We start from the raw sequence: 18,713 nt of genomic DNA, 5'->3' as shown, positions 1-18,713 counted from the left end.
GAACAGTGAAGTTGTAAGTGGTATTAGTGAATATACTGTAGTAACTGTATTGTAGAGAGCTTGTTGGTGATTAAAGGACATGGTGAACATAAGGCTGGTGTTGTGTACAATAGTAAGTGGTATTAGTGAATATAGTAACTCTATATTGTAGAGAAGTGGACAGAGCTTCTGGACATTATCCTGATTCATTGAATGATTTAATATTAGTATGGACTGTAAATGGAGAAATATGCAAATGTCTCTTCTTTCTTTTTTTCTTTAAGGAACATTTTTTTAAACATTTTATTCATTTTCTCACACATTTGTAACTAAACTAGAGATCATCTGCCCATCTTTGCTCATCAGAGACTCAGCATTTAACCCTTGTGTGGTGTTCATATTTTTGTTACTCGTTTACTTTGTTACTTGTATTTAATTCAGCAAAATTAAGCAATTCTACATTAAAATGCTTTACACATGCTTGCTTCACCTAAATTACAAGCAATACAAACAGCTTACATTGATAAATTTTGCCCTTTACCTTTCTTATGTTACATTTCTTTCAAAAAGTGCTACTCTTTTTTTTAATTAGTTTTTTTAATAAAATGTAAAAGAAAATGAATTAAAGTCAAGATATGAGTAGAAAATGTGTTTAGTTTCAAATTTACAAATGAAGCAATGTTTATTAGCCCTTGGCCAAACATACTGTATGTAATATAAATGTGTGTGTAGGGCTGTGGGTGTACAGTGTGTGTTTATCGAAAATATGTTTTGATATATGTTTTTCACAAAAAATGAGCCAATGCCAATGAGTTTGAGTTAGAAAAAATATTTTTTTACTATCATTTGATGAAAAATGAAAACGGGTCCCACAGACCCGAACACCACACAAGGGTTAAGGGGTTTTAGGTGCTTATGGACTTATCCCACACATTCTATTGTATTTTCCATACTTCTGTCAATTCAGCTGTATTTGCTGCTGGTGGTTAGGGTGTTCATGCAGATATTTCCAACACTACACTTTTGGTATATATTTAACTGGTAAATTTCATGCTATATTGGGTCAAGGTACAAAACCTGTGACAGTTTCATGTTCAAAAGTCCCTTCGACAGCAGCACATGCATCCATAACAGTACATCCTCTGGCCTGGCCAAATTGTGCTGTAAATGCGTATGGGTTGTTAATGAACATTAGACAAAGGCTTGAATGAGTGACGAATAAGCAGACATAGAAGTAGACTGGTCCGCTTCACCCTCAGAATCATCCTGCTTGCACCACATTTATTTACAAAAAAGTGATTTGGAGTGTAGTCAGACCTTTCCCTTCATTATTTTTCCTTTACACTTGGAAATAAAGCTAGATAAAATTGATTCTTCATTCTGCAAAAACCAGGATGAAGTTTGAAAACCTGCTGGCCGAGGTTGGGGGATTTGGACCCTTTCAAATCGGGATCATTCTCATGCTGGTGATTCCACGGGTCAGCCTGCCTTTTCATTTCCTGCTGAATAACTTCATCGCCGCCATCCCAGACCACCACTGTGATTTCAGCTCTCTGGACACTTCTGGAGTTTTTGAAACTCTTTCTCAGGAGCAGAGACTGACTGTCAGCATTCCTCAACATGAAGATGGAAGCTTTTCTTCTTGTCACATGTTCTCAGAACCTCAATTCCACCTGCTAACCAACTCGTCAAACTCTACAGAGCTTCCTGTGGTTCAATGCCAAAATGGATGGGTGTATGACAACAGCACTTTTAAATCAACCTTGGCTAGTGAGGTAAAATGTTGGTTTTTTTTCCATTAGTCATTTGCCTCCATGTCAACTTGGGCTCTATCCATACAGTGTACACACATTCAGTTCCATGTTAATTTGGATACACATACACACAAAAAAAAAGAGTTTAAAACTATCCTAATACACACTATATTGCCAAAATAAATTTGAAGCCTTCTCACGCATATGAATCTTAGTGATATCCCATTCATAATCCATAGGGGTTTAATATGATGTCAGTACACCCTCTGCAGCTATAACAGTTTTGACTCTTCTGGGAAGGCTTTCCTCAAGGTTTAGGAGTGTGTTTGTGGAAAGCACATTTGTGAGATCAGACACTGATGTTGGGTTCTTGGTATGCTTAAGCATTAGGAGTTCCAAGTCCAGCTCCTGAAAGACAAGCCCACGCCATAATCCCCCCTCCACCTAACTTTACACTTGACCCAATGCTTTCAGACATATCCCATATTCCTGGCAACTGACACTTTTAGACTAACCAATCATATTACCAGACACAGAAGCAGGATTTGTCACTCCAGAGAACATGTCTCGCCTGCCCTCTTCTGCTGAACCTGCTCTGTCATTTTACATGGCGTGTTATTCCCATCTTTTTCCCATCTTATTCCTATATGTGTTATAATATCACTGACAGTTGGCTGTGGAATATTTAGTACACTACTGTAGTTCACTGAGCTGCTGAGAGTGACCCATTCAGAATTGTAGTGAGTTATAGGTGGGAGACACACCCATTAAACACACAAGTGATGCCCAGAACCAATAGGGGAGATATTTGTAAAAATATTCAAATATTCAAATAAAGTTTTTCATTTTTTTATTTGTGTCTATGATGTTCAATGAAGCTAATATTTTCTCACATAGTGGGGTAAACTTTACTCAAATATAAAGTGAGTATTTAGACTGTGGTAAGAAATGGGACAGTGCAATCCAGTGCTATATTGCTGTTTTAATAAATACAAAAATACATTTCAAGCACTACATTCCATTTATTTAATGTTAGGACTGCAGGCGGGACCGTCAAAAAAGTGTATGTGGCAGGTGATTTTTGGCTGAAGATGGCAGTAATGGGACTAAAACAAGTCGGAGTGGGCAGGAGCGGTTTTAAAAAAGCAGTCCCGTGCAGTCCTCTAATACTGTCACGCTGGTCAGATACACGACAGACACACGTGGATACCAAACACAATGTTTATTAATAAAGGGATAGGACTTTCAGAGACAGATAATCAGAGACAGGCATGGTCAGCAACAAAATGGCAGCAATCGTAAACAACATACCAGAAAGACAGCAGGCAAAATGGTCATACACAGTGAATTCAACAGGTAAAGGGCTAAGCAAAAAGAGTAGTCTTAACAAAAAAAAATAGATTCAGAAATGATAAACAAATGATGGAAAGGACAAGGCAAAAAGTATAAAACTGGGTAACAATTGCAAATGAACAAAAGAAACGCTTAGTAGAAGAGTTAGAAAACTAGATTTAATTCCCATCGAGGGAACAACAGAAACAGGGTGGTATATATACAAGACAGTTCAGGTGTGTGCAATCAGAAGCTCAGGGAGCAGGAACACCTTAGCGTCACGTGATCAGCAGAGTCAAGGATGTCCGGTGAGAGAGCATGCTGGGAATTGGTGTCTTTGTTGTGAAGTTTAGAGTCCAGAGCAGGCAGACACAAATACCCAGTGTGAATTAGCATTTGAGATGAATAATTTACCAATAGACCCAGGAGTTTCTGAATTTAAAGTAAATTTTCAATGTGTTCTCAAAGTTCTCTCGCACCACTCCTTGGCACATGCTCACTGAAGAACCTGAAAGGGTGGAGTGTATTATTAAATACACAAGTGTATTTAATAAAAGATGCCTTTCATACAAAATTTTCATACAACTTTACTAAAAATACATCAAAGCAAATCATGTCAAATCATTAGAATATTGTAAAATCAGTAAATTTCACTAATGATATACAAAAAAGTAGCAATGCTACCATTTACAATGTACTTACCATTCAACACTTTCCCCTCTCTCTCAGTGGAACCTGGTCTGTGATAAGAAGAGCATGAATAAAGCCACTGCCACCATCTTCTTCAGTGGTGTGATGGTTGGAGCTGCAATATTTGGCAGTCTGAGTGACAGGTGAGGTTCTGGGTACTTCAATTTTATATTAATCAATACCCGATCAAGCCTCTGGTATGTCATTAAAACAATATTTTAATTTGCCATCTCTTAAGTCAGTTCAATATTAAGCTGTCACTTTATACCAGGGGTGTCCAAACTTTTTTTGTTGGGGGCCAGAAGGAGAAATATATTTGAAGTCACGGGCCACAGACTCTGTAATAAAACAAATAATGAAATATACCACTTTAAATAATACTTTTTTCCTGATTATTTTATTTACACACCATTTTACTTGACTTATTATCTTTATCTTTGACAGTGTTGTGTAAACTAAGATTTTTCAAATTGATGTTTAATTTCATGATGTCTCTTAATATTAAACTCCTTAATTACGGCAACTTTTAGACTCTTTGGCCCGTTTTTCTGCACTAGAAATGTGCACTCTCTCTGCTTTTAGACTCTTTGGCCCGTTTTTCTGCGCTAGAAATGCGCACTCTCTCCGCTTTTAGACTCTTTGGCCCGTTTTTCTGCGCTAGAAATGCGCACTCTCTCCTCTTTTAGACTCTTTGGCCGTTTTTCTGCGCTAGAAATGCGCACTCGCTCCACTTTTAGACTCTTTTGCCCCGTTTTTCTGCGCTAGAAATTCGCACTCTCTCCGCTTTTAGACTCTTTTGCCCCGTTTTTCTGCGCTAGAAATGCGCACCCTCTCCTCTTTTAGACTCTTTGGCCGTTTTTCTGCGCTAGAAATGCGCACCCTCTCCGCTTTTAGACTCTTTGGCCTGATTTTCTGCGCTAGAAATGCGCACCCTCTCCGCTTTTAGACTCTTTGGCCTGATTTTCTGCGCTAGAAATGCGCACCCTCTCCGCTTTTAGACTCTTTGCCCCGTTTTTCTGCGCTAGAAATGCGCACTCTTTCCACTTTTAGACTCTTTGGCCCGTTTTTCTGCACTAGAAATGCGCACCCTCTCCGCTTTTAGACTCTTTGGCCCGTTTTTTGACACCTAGTTCAAACTTTGAATCTCACATTATAAAAACCTGCTTAACAGCGGGCCAACTTTCATTCTCTTTCTAAAATACCTCCATAGTTTGGAAACCCCTGCTTTATACTAATGAACTTTTTATTCTTCAATGCTTTGTCTTCTACAGATTTGGCAGGAAGCCCATGCTGATGGTGTCCTTTATCTCAGCCGCGTTCTTCTCTGTTGTCAGCGCCTTCTCCACCTCCTACATCATGTTTGCTGTTATGAGATTCTTCACAGGAATGGGAATCACCGGCATTAGTATTATCTCCATTGTCCTCTGTGAGTGGATGATTGTAGATTACCATCCTTTAAGGCTTTAGTCACTGGTATTCCTGATTCCACTGTACTAAAATTGCACTAAAATATAAAATGGCCTGCTTTTAGCCTGGAATAATCTCTCCTAATTAGCATTTTTTATAGGGCTATTTTTATGTTTTGTTTACTTGTCTCTGATTCACTCTAAACCATTTTAATTTGCAATTTTGCCTCAATTTATATCTGTATTTTTGTATTTTCATTGTTTTTATAAACGAATCATGAAATGAAATGAAAATGACAATCAATATTGTCTTATTAATTGGATTAATTCAATTTTAATTGTTTACCTTGTTATGGTCAAAATATGGTCAGTAAATATATAATATAATATAATATAATATATATAATATAATATATAATATAATCATATAATTTACAGTAGATGCAAAATATAAAATATGTAAAATAACAATAACACATCTGCCGGGTAATTAGTGTCATTTGTCACTAATAAATAAATCTATATACTTGCTCTCTTATCGCTGCAGGCGTGGAGTGGTCGGACATCAAGCACAGGACGATCATAGGAGTGATGATCAGTCTCGATTGGTCCACCTCCACCATGATACTGCCGGGTATAGCTTACCTTGTCAATGAATGGAGGTTCTTGGTTGTCACAGTAACCTCCCCCCTTTTTTTGGCTATAATCGTTTGGCGGTAAGATGAACAGTTCTCTTTATGTATTATTATCATTTTTTTAAATTCAGAAATAGTTGGAAATGTAAACTTTTCTCTTTAGCTGGATTCCAGAGTCAGCAAGGTGGCTGATAGCCAATGGCAGATTGGAAGAGGCTCATTACTATCTCTCTAAGTGCGCCTCAGCCAATCACAGAGAGAAAAGTCTGCAAAACATCAAGCCCCAGGTAAAGTGCTATTAACTAAAAGATAAAAATACTCGCTCAGGTTGGACACAGAAAAAAAACTGTAAAATTACAGTTACATTAGTATTGACACATTTCACAATTATTTTACCATGCATCTTCTGTAATTCATTTTAACAGTATTTCACTGTATTTCAGCATGTTACAGTTATTTAAAAGTGCCAATGTATAATTTACTGTAACATATATTTTTTTAATGGCTGCATTAAAAAAAACTCGTGTGGTGAAATGCTGGTTGTCAAAAAACAACTTATAGAAATAAAATTTTAAGTAAAAGTTTGCATTCACTTTAAGCAGGGTATCATATTGTGAATAGAGTCAAACAAACAAATTTCTCATCATTTTTTTAATAAGTTTTTATAAGTTTTATCCTGCTTTTTTCCCCAACTTCCCCAGCTATACTGATTATCCCACCCACTCAGCTGCTCAGCTGTACTATCACTAGCACTACCAACACCAGGAGAGTAAAGACTAGCACATGCCTCCTCCGACACATGTGAAGTCAGCTGTCGCCTCTTTTTCGAAGAGCTGCTGCCGAGTAGCATCACAGTGTGACTCGATTTTGATACATCAGCTCACAGACGCCTAGTCTTGACTGACATCACCCTTTGTAGTGATGTGGGGAGAGCGCCATCTACCGACCCCCAGAGAGAGAGCAAGGACAATTGTGCTCTCTCAGGGCACTGGCGGCTGATGGCGAGCTGCATGACCGGGATTCAAACCTGAACCCGGGGTTTTTAGTGCCATGTGGCCCAAAGACTATAGACTGTATACAACTTTACTGGCACTATACTGCTCCACACCAGATCAACTTGTTACACTTGTTATGGGTTCTATTTCCATTTTTCATATAAATCACAACCAGTGTGCATCTTGTAAGAACTATGAGACAGTTGCTGCTGTTTTTTTGATGATTTAACTGATTTTACAGTTAACCAGGTGTGATGGATCGCATATAAACCAATAGGGTGTCGGAATGGTATATGTTTATACTGCTCAATTAACCATAATCAGATTCACTTTATCTGGATGGAGAAATTTATCTAGAGAGGCCAGAATGAAAACAAACTGGAAAAAAAATGTTATTTTTAAATGTAAGGAATAGAAAGTTCAGATAATTGGGTGAAATTTGTAAGGAGTAGAAATAAAAAGTCTCTGAAAAATAATAACTCCAGTAAGGTAACAAAATGTCTAACTTAGTAAGGTAGTAAAGTATTTATACTTTTTACTTGACACCTCTGTGTTTCAGACCCTCGCCACTGTAATTGTCTCAGAAGGAGACAGGAAGTACACATATCTGGATTTACTGAGAACTCCTAAACTCAGGAAACTGGCTGTGGTGACCGGCATCACTTGGTATGTGCAGAGCTTCATAGCTGAATGATCCAATAGAATCTGCAGGGTATTTTAATCCTTATCTGAGTATTTAGTCTGTTACATCGTCTGGATCTGCAGGTTTGGCGTAGCATTCACCTACTACGGTATCAGTTTAAACGTGGATGGGTTCGGCCTAAACCTCTACCTGACCCAGTTCATCTATGGTACCATAGAGCTGCCGGCAAAGCTGCTGATCTACCTGAGTCTGCAGAAGCTGGGCCGCAGGTACAGTCAGGTGGGCACGCTGATCTTGACGGGGGTGTGTATCGCCATCACCATTATAATCCCGAAAGGTAAGGAGCAGATTACTATTATGCTTTCATGTTTTGTTTAAACCCTCAGAGATTACAGTGTTAAACAATCCACAGAATTGGGGTTATTTGTCTAGAATTAGTAAATCTAAATCTAAAAATACAATACAAATTTGTCAATGAACGTCTATTTCCTGGTCTATTTTTATACATAAAGCACACCGGATTATAAGGTGCATTTTATGCAACTCTGGTGAGGAACAGGGGTGTCTCCATGTTTTCCTTCTAATTCAGCACGAAGCAAGGCCTGTAAAGCTAAGCTAAGCTAAGTAAATAAAACTGTAACTGCAAGTCAAACGAGTGCTGGATGTTGATCTACACAGATTTCTCTTCTGAAAACTGTTTATTTTGGTGAGTAAAGTGCTGCCATTCATTTACAGTAAACTTAGATTTCCAGATTTCTACTAAAGCTGGAGCATTAAGATTAGCAGCTAAGCGCTCCAGCAGTGCTAGCCAGGGTTAGCAGCAGGATACAGGCCGCTAATACTCACCTCTGAATGGGGGAATAGCGTTGGGGGAATCAGCTAATGCTAATACTGCTAATACTGCTAATGCTAAAGGATTTTGAGTGCGCCTTATAGTGCAAAAAATATGGTACTCATGGTATTTATAGTTCTGGAAAAGCTAACAAAATAATTCAACAAATGCTATAATATAAAAGGGAATTAAAATGAACACAGTCTAAAATTGATCAAAATAAAAGCACTGAGTGTTAATTGAATGAAAACTTTTGTGTAGAGTAAAAATGTGTTAAAACTGATGAGTGTTAACATACAGTACCCTTTAAAAGTTTGGACACACCTTTTCTCCTTCAATGTGTTTTCATTTGTTTTATGATTTTTTTTTTTTTTGTAAATTTAATATTGAAGACTAGGGGTGGGCGATATGGCTCTAAAATAATATCACAATATTTCAGGGTATTTTTGCGATAATGATATACTTGGCAATATAGGAAAACAGAAAAATAATTTATTCATTTCAGGAATATAGTATAATAGTATAACAGTATAATCATAATGTGTCAAAATAAATAATATAGCATAAAATAATAGAATGCAGCAAAACTATTGCAGAATATTTTCATGCATATAAACTATAAACTAAAACAAATATACAATAAATACACTTAAAGCTTCACAGTAAATAATTTACTACTTTTAAGACAAACCATCCCCATTATCACGATATGGATTTTTAATATCATGATATTTCTGTGTCACGATATATTGTATACGATATAATATTGCCCACCCCTATTGAAGACTATATTAAAGCTATACAGGAACATAAGCTGAATTATTTTGTAAACAAAACTTGTTAAACAAACCAGAATATATTTTATACTTTAGATTTTTTCTAAGTAGCACATTCATCTTTAAGGACAGATCTGCAGACTCTTGGTATTTTAATCTCAGTGTCTTCATGAGGGAGAGTCACCTGGAATAGTTTTCTCAGCGTCTTGACGGAAGGAGTTCCTGGAGGTGCTGAACAATAGTTACTGTTTTTCCTTCATGCTGTGAAGCTCCAGCTCATCCCAGTTAAATCACCTCAAATCACCATCTCAGTTCATCAGGTTTAGATCAGGGGATTAATGTGGAGGGCAAATACTTTTTTACTGTTTACAAAATCCCCTCAATATGTGTCCCTCAATTGTTTTAATGTCTTTAATATTAGTCTACAGTGTAAAAAAATAAATAAACCAAGAAAAAAAGACAAAAAACACTGAATGAGAAGGTCTTTTCAAACAGGTACTGAATTTCAAGTATTGCAAAATCACTTTTTTTTTAATTGCATTGTGAGATCTTTGTTATTATGGCCGACATATTTATGTGATATATTGTGATATACAAATGAGGACTGGGAAATGTTTTGTTATTATTGTATTAACTGTAATTTGTGTTGAATGAATTGTAAAATAGTAACTTATGTAGTGGGTGGGACCGTATGTAATCTGGGACGGTGTAAAATTCAACACTTTAGAGTTAATTTAAAGTTAATTTAATACTTTTAAATTTTCTGTGTATTTCTGCTGATAACAAAATAATCACTGCTGCCAGAAAAAAAAAATTGCAGTGTATCTTATGTATTTATTCCAGACTGATTTATTGGTTTATTTGTGTTGGTCAAGGCATGCACACAATGTAAAACGTTTGATTTTCACATTTACTAGTTTCTGTGATTGTTTTCAGTGAACTGGCTTCCTCGTACAGCAGTAGCAGTGCTGGGGAAAGGCTTTTCCGAAGCCTCTTTTACGTCAGTGTTTCTTTACACTACTGAACTCTACCCTACAGTCATACGGTGAGCCGTCAGTCACTGAGTTCTCTTCCACACTACGGTAATAATTACCACAACATAGATAAACAGTGTCAGGATGTCTCAGTTTCAGTGCTTTCTTGGTGTTGTAATTATTGTCTTGTGGGTTGTGAGGATTGCTGTGTCATGAGTGGTTAGCAATGTACTGAGAGTTTTTAGGAATATCTTCCATTGATTTTTTTTGTCGTCGTCATGCTTAGTTTTAGATAAGGAAGGTGAGGACATTAAAAAAATAGACATTAGCATAGCTTTAATCTCTTCCACCTCCCAGCCAATAGCCTATAAATCATACGTTGTAAAATAAATTAAATAAAATATGATTTAAATCCTTCTTTAAGTAAAAAAGGGGTAATCAGAACATGCCAGGAGCCAACAGACAAATTTTGTGTAATTTAATAAGAAGTGTTATGCCAATTTAAAGTTTTCATTAGGTTAGTAAATATAACACAAGTCAATATTGTAACATTTACACCAAATAAAGGCGTAAGCAACTGAATGAAGAATCTCTCTCAGAGTAAAATCCACACTTTTACTAGATAAAAAAACAAACAAACACAAAAAGTACATTTGTCCTATTGGCTTCTGGCAACATTTAACAGCTATAAGGAAAACATGGAAACACTGTTCCTTACTAGTGTCGCACAATGCGCCATTTAGTCCGGTGCACCTTATTGAACAAAATATGGTACATGCTGATAATGACTAAAAGGGGGAGAAAGACACAACCAGTACACAAATAGAGGGTCACAGGAGCCAGTAGGAAAAGTGTTGTACTCATCAAGCTTGCAAATCAAGGCATTTCAATCAGTCAGGATAATTGAATCAATTCACCTTACAAAAAAAATGTGCCAAAATTTGATCTTTTGGCTTAGTTTATTGAATATTTTCATGCATATAAGCTAAAACAATTATACAATAAATACACTTAAAGCTTCACAGTAAATAATGGACTACTTTTAATACAAACCATCCCTATTTTCACAATATGGATTTTTAATATCATGATATTTCTGTGTCACGATATATTGTAAACCATATAATATTGCCCACCCCTATTGAAGACTATATTAAAGCTATACAGGAACATATGCTGAATTATTCTGTAAACAAAACCGTGTTAAACAAACTAGAATATATTTTATACTTTAGATTCTTCTAAGTAGTACATATATCTTTGAAGACAGATCTGCACACTCTTGGTATTTTAATCTCAGTGTCTTCATGAGGGAGAGTCACCTGGAATAGTTTTATCATTTGTCCTATTGGCTTCTGGCAACATTTAACAGCTATAAGGAAAACATGGCGACACTGTTCCTTACTAGTGTCGCACAATGCGCCATTTAATCCGGTGCACCTTATGTATAAAAATAGACCCAAAAAATATATGTATATTGATAGTGTGCCATTTAATCCAGTGTGCCTTAATGTACAAAAATATGGTACATGCTGATAATGACTAAAAGGGGGAGAAAGACACAACCAGTACACAAATCAAGGCATCTCAATCAGTCAGGATAATTTAATCAATTCACCTTACTAAAAAATGTGCCAAAATTTGATCTTTTGCTTTAGTTTGACTTAATCTTAGACTTGGCTTAAGTGGTCACAAACTGCTGTAGTATTTAAATTATGTTAGCTTCAATTAATTCAGTTACAGTCAGTACTGTATAAGATGTTAGCTGCAGACACACAGACACCCTGATGTCAGGTATAATTAGCATATTCTAATATGTCTAAAGTGTTTGTGTGTTGTGTTCACAGGCAGAACGGGCTGGGCTTTTGCTCTTGTCTGGCCCGTGTGGGCGTGTCTGTGGCACCGCTGGTGAGCCTCCTTCAAGAGACGTGGACCCCTCTGCCGCAGGTCCTGTTCTGTTCTGTAGCCATCCTAGCGGGCCTCCTCGCGCTGCTCCTCCCTGAGACCCACAACGTCCGCCTGCCAGAAACCATCGAGGACGTTGAGCAGACAAGGTGAACTTGTGTTGTAGATTTATTAAAATCATATGGATGCTTTCAACAAGTTTTAACTCTTGAAAAAAAGACTGAAAGATATAGTCAATGAGATCCTGAATTATGTTGTATGTTGTAAAAATATCTGTATATCAGTTTATTCAAAGTATCTTCTGGACAAAACAGGGTTTTTGGAATGCAATGGATAATAAAAAATCTAATTTTTTAAAGAAAAAGTTTTAAGAAAGGGCGGCACGGTGGCGCAGTGGGTAGCACTTCCGCCTCACAGCAAGACGGCCTGGGTTCGATTCCCGGCTGGGGCGACCCGGGTCTTTCTGTGTGGAGTTTGCACGTTCTCCCCGTGTCTGCGTGGGTTTCCTCCGGGTTCTCCGGTTTCCCCCCACAGTCCAAAGACGGCACGTTCAGGCTAATTGGAACTTGATTGAAATTGCCCCTTAGGTGTGAGTGAATGTGTCTGTGTGTCTGTCTGTGTCTGTCTGCCCTGCGATGGATTGGCGGCCTGTCCAGGGTGTATCCTGCCTTCCGCCCGATGCCTGCTGGGATAGGCTCCAGCCCCACCCCCCCCTGCGACCCTTTACGGATAAAGCGGTTGACAATGAGATGAGATGCGATGAGTTTTAAGAAAATATAATATCCAAGCAGTAAGGCTTGGAGTTCTGACAATGCAAGATAACTCAACATCTTTGCTCAGAAAGCTATCCACTCCTCCAAGTCAGAGTTACCAAGGCTCATACTGATCTAAGAGCTTTTTGAAGCTCTCAGCTATCATATCTCAGCCTCCCCCAGTCTAAACTCCGGTCTGTTCTGGCCAAGTCTTTATGCCTCAATTAACAAACCTCATCACCTGCTGTTCCACCAATCCCGAGTGAGTAATGTATATCTTTGAGGTTGCCCTGACATAAGATGATGACTGGTCTCAATTTATTGAGCCTCGATTAGGCTGTTCTAATCTTAAAACAGGCACCATAGGTTTCTGTCCAATGTTAAAATGCATCGTCAGCCTTTGTGACGCTCACACACATATCTTAGATAGTCCACAAAATACTGATTAAATATACAGTTTTTGTACCAACTCCAAAAAGAGGCCCAAGTAACCCTGCATTCACACTGGAAAGCCATTAATTTCCTATGGCAGGGCGCGATTTGTTGCCACGACACGCGAGAGGCGAAAAGCGCCAAAGAGACAGAGCGACAAGCGACATGGAGCTGAATTTTTCTCAACTTAATGCAGAATTATGACGCGGTGAAGCGACATTCTAACCTTATTGGCTTCTAGCTTTTCTTTGGACCTATCACATACAAGGTGGTCCGAGGTCCACAAGCTTCTGCTCTCTGAATTTCTATTTATTTTTCCTTGTTCATTCTGTTGAACGGGGTGGGCCCACGTCGATCTGTGGCTGCGTTTTCAGCGCAGAAACAGACAAGAGTCTAGCAAGTTTGTGAGTTATAGCTGGAGAATAAAGTAGCCAAGCAATTCCTTTTTTGTGCCTTTTTTACTTGTCGGAGGCTGGACCATGATACACGCACACGTTGAGCTTGACACGCCCACAAGCGACAAACACGGGGCGACACAAGCGACTCGTAGCATAAGACACATCACATATGATTTTATTTTATCATAACATAAAATTAGATAACATATTAATCATGCTAAATATTGATTAAGATTAAGTCGTGATTATTTATTTATTTAAAAAAATAATAATAAAATCAAAATAACACAATATATCGTAGGACTAAAAGGCCTTTCCCACCACTAAGCAGGACATAAAGTTTTAAGACTCAAGTATCAACTCAAGCTTTTACTCAAGAGTAAAAGTGTAAAAGTACTGGTTTTAAAACTACTTAAAGTATAAAAATAAATGTAATGTAAGATGAAAAAAATGCCATTAAGGACAAAAGCTTAGACCGCAACACAGTGTTCTATAGTGCACCAACCCAGCCCCCCAAAAAACATTTATCTAAAAGCCATAATGACTATAATGTTATTTAAAAATGTTAACATTGAAAAGTTTGGGATGCACTAGGCCACTATTTAGTCTTTCAGCTGCATATATGCTTATTTAAAGTGAATATATTTTAGTAGAATGTAAATATATTAAAGAAGATCAGTTGTACGTTTGGCTCGGGTTCTCTTGAGTCTCTGCACGAATCATCTTCATACTAGGCTGCATACATCTGCTATGTTCTTGCAGGAGTGTGTGTGTGTGTGTGTGTGGGGGGGGGTGACGAGTGCAGGTGTGATGGATCAGGTATAAACCAATAGGGTTTTTAAAATTGATGTATGTTTACATTTCTGTCACAGTTTAGCCCGTGTCTGTCTCGTTGTGTCTCCCTCTCCTGGTCTATTGTGCTCCTGCCCCTCTGTTTTCCTGTCATGTTTCCCAGCCATGTGCTACTGTTGTGTTTTGGTCCTGTCTCCGCCCTAGCCCCACCCTGTCATTAGTGATTTGTAACCCCGCCCCCTCTTGATTGATCCTCAGGTGTTTCCAGTTTCCTGTTCCCTCCATGTGTATATAAGCCCCTTTGTTTCAAGCCTTCTTTGTCTAGTCTTTTGTTAGTTCGTTTGCTGTCTGTGATCAGGTTTGTGTGATTCCTTGCTGTGTGTCTGTCAGGTTGGTTTTTGTTTCTAGAGTTACTGGTTTCTTAGTCTTGATTTATACTTTATTCTCATCTTTGTTATTTTAGTTATTTCAGTCTTGTATTTTTGTCTTGCGTTTACCCGTGTTTATTTTCTGATTATATTCAGTGAAACTTTGGTTTATTTTGTTTGTTTGTTAGTTTGTTTTAGTTTGTTTAATAAAATAATTATTCTGCACTTACGTCCATCCCCTCACTTGTGTAACATAAGACTAGACCTAAAAATATGGACGTAGCAGAATATCTTCGCAGAGGTGGGCAGGGTTTGGGGGAGGAGTACTGGACCTTCGAAAGACTGCTTGAACTGGATGAATACCTGTTCCAGGCTTCCCAAGTGCGTGGTCCATCCTCCCCAGCTCCAGCAGCACCCGCCGCCTCTGCTTCCGCGCCTGCCCAAGCTGCACCCGCCGCGCCTGCCCAAGCTGCACCCGCAGCGCCTGCCCAAGCTGCACCCGCCGCGCCTGCCCAAGCTGCACCCGCCGCGCCTGCCCAAGCTGCACCCGCCGCGCCTGCCCAAGCTGCACCCGCCGCGCCTGCCCAAGCTGCACCCGCCGCGCCTGCCCAAGCTGCACCCGCCGCGCCTGCCCAAGCTGCACCCGCCGCGCCTGCCCAAGCTGCACCCGCCGCGCCTGCCCAAGCTGCACCCGCCGCGCCTGCCCAAGCTGCACCCGCCGCGCCTGCCCAAGCTGCACCCGCCGCGCCTGCCCAAGCTGCACCCGCCGCGCCTGCCCAAGCTGCACCCGCCGCGCCTGCCCAAGCTGCACCCGCCGCGCCTGCCCAAGCTGCACCCGCCGCGCCTGCCCAAGCTGCACCCGCCGCGCCTGCTCAAGCTCCAGCACCAGCAGCTCCCGTTGCTCCAGCCTCAGCTCCAGCAGCTCCCGCTGCTACAGCTCCAGCACCAACAACTCCCGCTGCTACAGCCACAGCTCCAGCTCCTCCCGCTGCTCCAGCCACAGCTCCAGCAGCTCCCGCTGCTCCAGCCACAGCTCCAGCAGCTCCCGCTGCTCCAGCCTCAGCTCCAGCACCTGCTGCCTCAGCCTCAGCTCCAGCACCTGCTGCCTCAGCCTCAGCTCCAGCACCTGCTGCCTCAGCCTCAGCTCCAGCACCTGCTGCCTCAGCCTCAGCTCCAGCACCTGCTGCCTCAGCCTCAGCTCCAGCACCTGCTGCCTCAGCCTCAGCTCCAGCACCTGCTGCCTCAGCCTCAGCTCCAGCACCTGCTGCCTCAGCCTCAGCTCCAGCACCTGCTGCCTCAGCCTCAGCTCCAGCACCTGCTGCCTCAGCCTCAGCTCCAGCACCTGCTGCCTCAGCCTCAGCTCCAGCACCTGCTGCCTCAGCCTCAGCTCCAGCACCTGCTGCCTCAGCCTCAGCTCCAGCAACTGCTGCCTCAGCCTCAGCTCCAGCACCTGCTGCCCCAGCTCCAGCTCCAGCACCTGCTGCCCCAGCTCCAGCTCCAGCACCTGCTGCCCCAGCTCCAGCTCCAGCGCCAGCAGCTCCCGCTGCTTCAGCTCCAGCGCCAGCAGCTCCCGCTGCTTCAGCTCCAGCGCCAGCAGCTCCCGCTGCTCCAGCCTCAGCTCCAGCACCAGCAGTGCCTGCCGCCCACGTGGTACCCACTGCTCCTGACCCTGTGCCCGCGGCTCCGGCCGCCTCTGACCCTGTGCCCGCGGCTCCGGCCGCCTCTGACCCTGTGCCCGCGGCTCCGGCCGCCTCTGACCCTGTGCCCGCGGCTCCGGCCGCCTCTGACCCTGTGCCCGCGGCTCCGGCCGCCTCTGACCCTGTGCCCGCGGCTCCGGCCGCCTCTGACCCTGTGCCCGCGGCTCCGGCCGCCTCTGACCCTGTGCCCGCGGCTCCGGCCGCCTCTGACCCTGTGCCCGCGGCTCCGGCCGCCCCTGTGCCTGCTCCCAGAAATAAGCACACCCCCAGGTCGTGTGCTTCCAGACCTGCTCCAAGATCTCCTGCTACAGCCCCTCGAACTCTGCCCAGGCTGGGTCCACAGACTTTGAACTTTACCAGTCCTGGGCACCAGTCTATGTGTGTATTTGTACCCATGTCTCTCCCTGTCCTAGTCCCCGTGTCTGTGTTTGTTCCCGTTCCTGTCCCCGGTGGTTTTTCTATTCCCGTCCCTATCACCATATTCGTGTCAGTCCCAGTAAGTGTATTTGTCCCAGTTCCCCTGCCCAGTTTTGTCCAGTCCCAGTTCCCGGCCACTGTCCAGTCTGTGTTTCAACCCCCTATCCAGTCTCCGTCCCTGTGTAGTGTCCAGCCCTCTGTCCAGTCTACTGTCCACTCCTCTGTCCAGTCTCAGCCCTTTGTCCAGTCTGTGTCCCCTGTCCAGTCTAAGCCCTGTGTCCAGTCTTTTGTCCAGGCCTTGTCCTCTGCCCAGTCTCAGCCCTTTGTCCAGTCTGTGTCCCCTGTCCAGTCTAAGCCCGGTGTCCAGTCTTTCGTCCAGTCTCGGTCCCCTGTCCAGTCTCCATCCCCTGTCCAGTCTTTCGTCCAGTCTCCGTCCCCTGTCCAGTCTTTCGTCCAGTCTCCGTCCCCTGTCCAGTCTTTCGTCCAGTCTCCGTCCCCTGTCCAGTCTTTGTTCATGTCCCCTGCCCTTTCTGCATCCCTGCCCAATGTACAGCCCTCTGTCCAGTCTCAGTTCTCGTCCCCTGTCCAGTCTCTGTTTTTTCCGCCTCCCCAGTCTCCATGCCAGTCCCAGTATGTTTCTCCTGTCTAGTCTCCTGTCTCAGTTCCTGCCCCTGTGTTCTTTCTCTGGTCTTGTCTAGCCTTGTCTTGTTTTTTTGTTCCCTCTCTCTCGGCGCCTCTGGTAGTGGCGCCGTTGAGGGGGGGTAATGTCACAGTTTAGCCCGTGTCTGTCTCGTTGTGTCTCCCTCTCCTGGTCTATTGTGCTCCTGCCCCTCTGTTTTCCTGTCATGTTTCCCAGCCATGTGCTACTGTTGTGTTTTGGTCCTGTCTCCGCCCTAGCCCCACCCTGTCATTAGTGATTTGTAACCCCGCCCCCTCTTGATTGATCCTCAGGTGTTTCCAGTTTCCTGTTCCCTCCATGTGTATATAAGCCCCTTTGTTTCAAGCCTTCTTTGTCTAGTCTTTTGTTAGTTCGTTTGCTGTCTGTGATCAGGTTTGTGTGATTCCTTGCTGTGTGTCTGTCAGGTTGGTTTTTGTTTCTAGAGTTACTGGTTTCTTAGTCTTGATTTATACTTTATTCTCATCTTTGTTATTTTAGTTATTTCAGTCTTGTATTTTTGTCTTGCGTTTACCCGTGTTTATTTTCTGATTATATTCAGTGAAACTTTGGTTTATTTTGTTTGTTTGTTAGTTTGTTTTAGTTTGTTTAATAAAATAATTATTCTGCACTTACGTCCATCCCCTCACTTGTGTAACAATTTCTCATCCAACCACAATCAGATTCACTCTTTAAATCATCTTTAAATCATGAGAAGCCAGAATAAAAAAACAAGCTGAAATGAAATAGGAGCTGTTTTTTTTTTTAAATGTTAGAAGTAGAAAGTTCAGATAATTGTGTGAAAATGTTTTTTTTGGGGGGGGGGTATGGGGGAGCTATAGATATCCTAGGGGTAGGACAAGCACCCCAAACCACTACTAGGCACCACTCATGTTACAATGTGATTCAATATGAACCATTTATTTTATAGATGATCTTTTACTCTGTTGCATTGCAGACAGCACATTAGTTGAATCTCATATTTTATTTTTTTTTTCTCTAAGGAAAAGATCCATCTGCATTCCAGATCATCTGAGAGAACTGCAAGAGGACGCTGCTCCCTTAGGATCAGACGCAATGACAATAAAATAATGAGAAAATCTCTGAACTGAATGTAATATGTTATTGAAATTTCAACATTTTGTAATCATGTAACAGGACACTTAATACTAGCAGTAGTGATTTAAATCTCCGCTCACTGAACGTACTATTCTGAAGCGTTCTCTAAATGTGTAATTTCTTCTAAATAAACACTAATCTGTTTAGTTTGTTGTTTACTCA

At 41.6% G+C, this 18,713-nt stretch overlaps 1 protein-coding gene across 1 annotated transcript; it reads left to right on the top strand.

The window, feature by feature from the left end:
- Nucleotides 1-1,162: 1,162 nt before the first annotated feature.
- slc22a7b.1 (solute carrier family 22 member 7b, tandem duplicate 1) lies at nt 1,163-18,697 on the top strand. The gene is made up of 10 exons (XM_049463793.1): nt 1,163-1,754; nt 3,795-3,898; nt 5,027-5,181; nt 5,709-5,877; nt 5,960-6,083; nt 7,351-7,457; nt 7,557-7,771; nt 9,979-10,087; nt 11,864-12,070; nt 18,437-18,697. Exons 1-10 carry the CDS (start codon nt 1,374-1,376, stop codon nt 18,522-18,524), a joined length of 1,659 nt encoding a protein of 552 aa, XP_049319750.1. The 5' UTR covers nt 1,163-1,373; the 3' UTR covers nt 18,525-18,697.
- The last annotated feature ends 16 nt before the right edge of the window (nt 18,698-18,713 follow it).

The sequence above is a fragment of the Astyanax mexicanus genome, chromosome 14 (genome assembly GCF_023375975.1).
Source record: "Astyanax mexicanus isolate ESR-SI-001 chromosome 14, AstMex3_surface, whole genome shotgun sequence".
In the NCBI taxonomy this organism is placed as follows: domain Eukaryota; kingdom Metazoa; phylum Chordata; class Actinopteri; order Characiformes; family Acestrorhamphidae; genus Astyanax; species Astyanax mexicanus.
Note: the sequence above shows the minus strand (reverse complement) of the source record. Positions and strands in the feature narration are given on the sequence as shown.

Coding starts and splice junctions, on each gene's coding strand:
- slc22a7b.1 (XM_049463793.1), top strand. CDS start 1,374: ATGAAGTTTGAAAACCTGCTGGCCGAGGTTGGGGGATTTGGACCCTTT. Junction 6,084..7,350: donor TGCAAAACATCAAGCCCCAG/GTAAAGTGCTAT, acceptor TCTGTGTTTCAG/ACCCTCGCCACTGTAATTGT. Junction 7,772..9,978: donor CACCATTATAATCCCGAAAG/GTAAGGAGCAGA, acceptor GATTGTTTTCAG/TGAACTGGCTTCCTCGTACA.